General features: G+C 36.0%; 1 protein-coding gene across 1 annotated transcript; it reads left to right on the top strand.

The window, feature by feature from the left end:
- Positions 1 to 656: 656 nt before the first annotated feature.
- LOC110021225 lies at positions 657 to 3,103 on the top strand. The gene is made up of 2 exons (XM_020719636.1): positions 657 to 1,716; positions 2,548 to 3,103. Exons 1-2 carry the CDS (start codon positions 1,214 to 1,216, stop codon positions 2,936 to 2,938), a joined length of 894 nt encoding a protein of 297 aa, XP_020575295.1. The 5' UTR covers positions 657 to 1,213; the 3' UTR covers positions 2,939 to 3,103.
- The last annotated feature ends 755 nt before the right edge of the window (positions 3,104 to 3,858 follow it).

Raw genomic sequence — 3,858 nt, 5'->3', positions numbered from 1 at the left:
ATTCCTGCTTAGACATTTGTTTTCATTAGTTACCACATATCCTTCTCTAAGTTGAAATCTTAAGTTTTCAATATAATTAGTATTACAACCTTCATTCTCATTAATTCTGTCCGAAGAAAAAGTAGTCATTTTTAACAGCACTATGGCCCAAATGATGGATATGGGCTTATTGGCTGTCGCCTGTGATGCACTCATTTACAGCTCTAGCAATCAATGAATTGTTATCTCCCAAGTGGATGAATGAACTTGTAAGTTTTAATCCTCTTCACATTATCTGCACTTCCATGTGTTCAAAATGAATTGTATGGCTTAAACGTGAGTAATTGCAATGCACTTTCCATATTTATTGGCGAGGATTTGTATATTAACATATAACCTTGTTTATGCCCTGCCGTGCAATTTACTCATTTGCGTACACGAGTTAAAAGAAAAACAAACAGATTGTTGCATTGCCCAGCCTTTAAGTCAATACAAAATTTAGCTGAGTTGACAGTCCAACAATATCATTTTAATAAAGGCTAATGACATGTTAATTAAAGCATTCAGCATATTAACAGTCAACAAAATCGTATTACAATACTGGAAGATGAAATCGTTTGAAAGTGCTTTTTAAAAAATACTTTGGAAGAAAAATACTGGAAGATGAAATCGTTTGAAAGTGCTTTTTCAAAAATACTTTGGAAGAAATATCTTCCAACCTGGAACCTAGACCGCCAATTTATACCGATGAATCAAAGTCATCTCTACATAATCGGCTGTACAATAATCTACAAGAACAAGATAGTAAACTATTACTATGACTATTTGTGTAGGCATCACCAGGACTTGTTGCCGACCGCCAAGATGAGTCTTTTGTGAATATCTTACTCCAATATATTGGGTTAATGCGACGAATCTATTCGATTGAGATATATAGGCTGGACAAAAATAATGGACCCAAATCCATGGCAACTCACCCCAACGGGCTGAATTGACTTGGTGAACCCATCCCAGTTTGATGCATGTTTCTCACACTTTAGTTGAAAAAATTAACAAAGGAAAAGAAAAAGGCTGCTAGGAATACCGCGGCATCAAGCTGGAATCGGAATTGTTTTCTTCAAGCCATGCCATCATCATTGCTGCGCCCCGCCTCCATTCCCTTTTCCACCTTTCCCACTTTTCCCTTTCCTCATTATCGATCTCTTCCCCACCGAAGCATCCCCATGCTCTTTCCATGGCTACATCACCGCGAACCTCTAGGGATCTATTCCTCTTCCGCGCTCCACCTCCATCGCCGGCAGCCATGCCTCGCGACACCTCGCCCGAACCTCCCGAAGACGACGACCTTTCCAGATTCCTCAAACGTTCCCGCCGCGTTCCGGAGCTGATGTTGCCGCATCGGAATCCTCTGGAAATCGATTTGAAGTCATTGATCTCGGAGGAAAGGGGAGGATCGGAGGAGGAGAATCTACGCTTGGCGGCGAGATCGATGGGCTGTTTCCAGATCATTAACCATGGGATTGAGGAGAGTTTGATTCAAGCGGCGGTTGAAGGAGCGGAGGGGATTTTTGGGTTGCCGTTGGAGAGGAAGAAGGAGGCGGCGAGATCGCCGGAAAGAAAGTGGGGATTTGAAGTGGAGGAGGAAGAAGATGTAGGAGGTAGCGATGAGTTCTTCTGGTGGAGCGACGCAGCAGAAGGAATGGCGGGAGTTTTGCCGCCAGAGTGCGATGCTTTTAGGTGATTTTTCCTTTCTTTTTTTTCTTACCATTAAATCATTTTGCCGCCAGAGTGCGATGCTTTTAGGTGATTTTTTCTTTCTTTTTTTTTTACCATTAATTGGCGAATTGTGCCAAAATCAAACCATTAAATCATTCAATTATTTTTTAAGTATTTATTTAGGATCCATTTTTTTTATTTTTAAAAATAAGTTTATTTAATATAATTTTATATATATTAAAATAATTTCAATTATCTTGTAAAAACATATAAATAATTTTAGATCTTCTGAATATTTTTAAAAATAATAATATCATAATCAAATATATTAAATATATTTTTATTCAAATTGAAATATAAATTAAATTAAAAATGATCCCAAATGATTTTTACTTATTTAATATTTATTTATTTATTCAAATGTAGAGTTAATGATATCAAATAACCATCATGTTAGATATTAGTTTTCAGATATCTAAATGTTGATATTTACTTATATAATATTTTATGAAATGCATTTTAATTTAAAAAGGAGTTAATATTAGTAGAATTTTTATGTGATTTAAGAACTTGAATTTTATATAAATAAAAATTTAACTTTTAAATATTAAATATATAAATATATAAAATATTGTGATATGTATGTAAATCCCCCCAATATAAAGAATTAATAAATTGATAAAATCTTTTTTAATATATATGATATGTTGTTATTATTATTATTATTATTATTATTATTATTATTATATATATATATTCATCAAATTCTCAATAACAATTTGATCATGACATACATTTGAGTTTTTAATTATGTAATTATCTCTATAATATATTGATACAAAACTATTTCAGTGTCAAAATGGAGCAGCTTCTAATGAAAATAAAGAAAATGGCGCGAGAGCTTGAGCTTATTTTAATGGATTCCGAAAGCTCCATTAAATGGAGAAAAGAGAAGAATGATATTAAAGATGACAACATGATTGTATGTCTCCGCAAGCACAGGCGAAGCAAAGAAGCAATTTTTAATGAAGAAAGGGAAGGTTTTGATCTGAATCAGGACGTGCTGGGAGCGTTTTTGAGGAGCTTGGGTTGCTCGCACGCTCTCAGCTTCCATGTCTTCGCAGGGGCTTCCAGCTTTCGAGTTTACTCTAAACAAGCTCTGGTTTCATTTCGACCTGCTAATGCCGCCATGGTGGTCACCATAGGAGACCAGATGCAGGTAAGTTTTAGAGGAATGGTCTAAATATATAGGAAAATATTTTTCAGGCATTTACTTACCTATCATCCAATTCCTATGTATTTACCTATATAGTTGAATCCATATTTGCCCTGTGAATCACACCTAAGAAATATAAGATAAAATAAGAGAGAGGAAAAGAGTGCACATTAATGAAGAGTAGAATGAGGGACTTGTGTAACATTTTATTCATGAAATAATATCATGTTTATAGACAATGGGATACATTATGTGATATTAAATTGATATATCTACTTGAGCGGGGACTCTATAGGTTATTTTAGGTTTTTTACCCTTGTGGATCTAGGACATTACTGCTCTTTGGCAGGTCAACTGAACTTGATAGAACTCATGCAAGTCTTGTTTGGTCGACTACATCAGACGATGTTGTCAGTCTAGTGGATCTGGGGCTGTCAATCGGCTCGATAGTTGTGGGCAGAATTCTGACGATTGGTAGATAAGCTCGGGTCGTGGACCCCCGATCTCCACCAAAGAGCTTCTGTCAACAGGTTGAAGATAGGTCATCGGACATAGTATAAATCATTGTAATCCTACGAGTGGCCTTCCCTTAGACGAGAGGATCTTAATGGGGCAGTTGAGACCTATAAATATCTATTGTATTCTCTTTATGGTGTCGAGGGAGATGGCTAAATGATCCCGATATGACAGGGTCGTTTTCTATTGGATCGACTTCATCATGTTGGTAGGCTTGGAAGACTCTTTGTCTGTTGTCTGAATAAGCTGCTCGGGCTATTCAAACTCGACCACTCTGGTGATCACTCAAGCGGTCTCGAATTTGCTACATCTGGTCAGATATTAACATATTCCACTGAACATGTTTTTTATGATTCATCTTGACATTAGAGCTTTCTCATTTAGAAGATAAAATCTGCTCAAGATTTGTGCTCTTTTTTTTTCGTGTTTGA

The sequence above is a fragment of the Phalaenopsis equestris genome, unplaced genomic scaffold (genome assembly GCF_001263595.1).
Source record: "Phalaenopsis equestris unplaced genomic scaffold, ASM126359v1 Scaffold000123, whole genome shotgun sequence".
Classification (NCBI taxonomy): Eukaryota; Viridiplantae; Streptophyta; class Magnoliopsida; order Asparagales; family Orchidaceae; genus Phalaenopsis; species Phalaenopsis equestris.
This window is presented reverse-complemented; position numbering and strand designations above follow the sequence as displayed.

Excerpts from the sequence above, each read along its gene's own strand:
- LOC110021225 (XM_020719636.1), top strand. The coding sequence starts at position 1,214 with ATGGCTACATCACCGCGAACCTCTAGGGATCTATTCCTCTTCCGCGCT. Across the intron at positions 1,717-2,547 it reads CCAGAGTGCGATGCTTTTAG|TGTCAAAATGGAGCAGCTTC; the intron begins GTGATTTTTCCT and ends AAACTATTTCAG.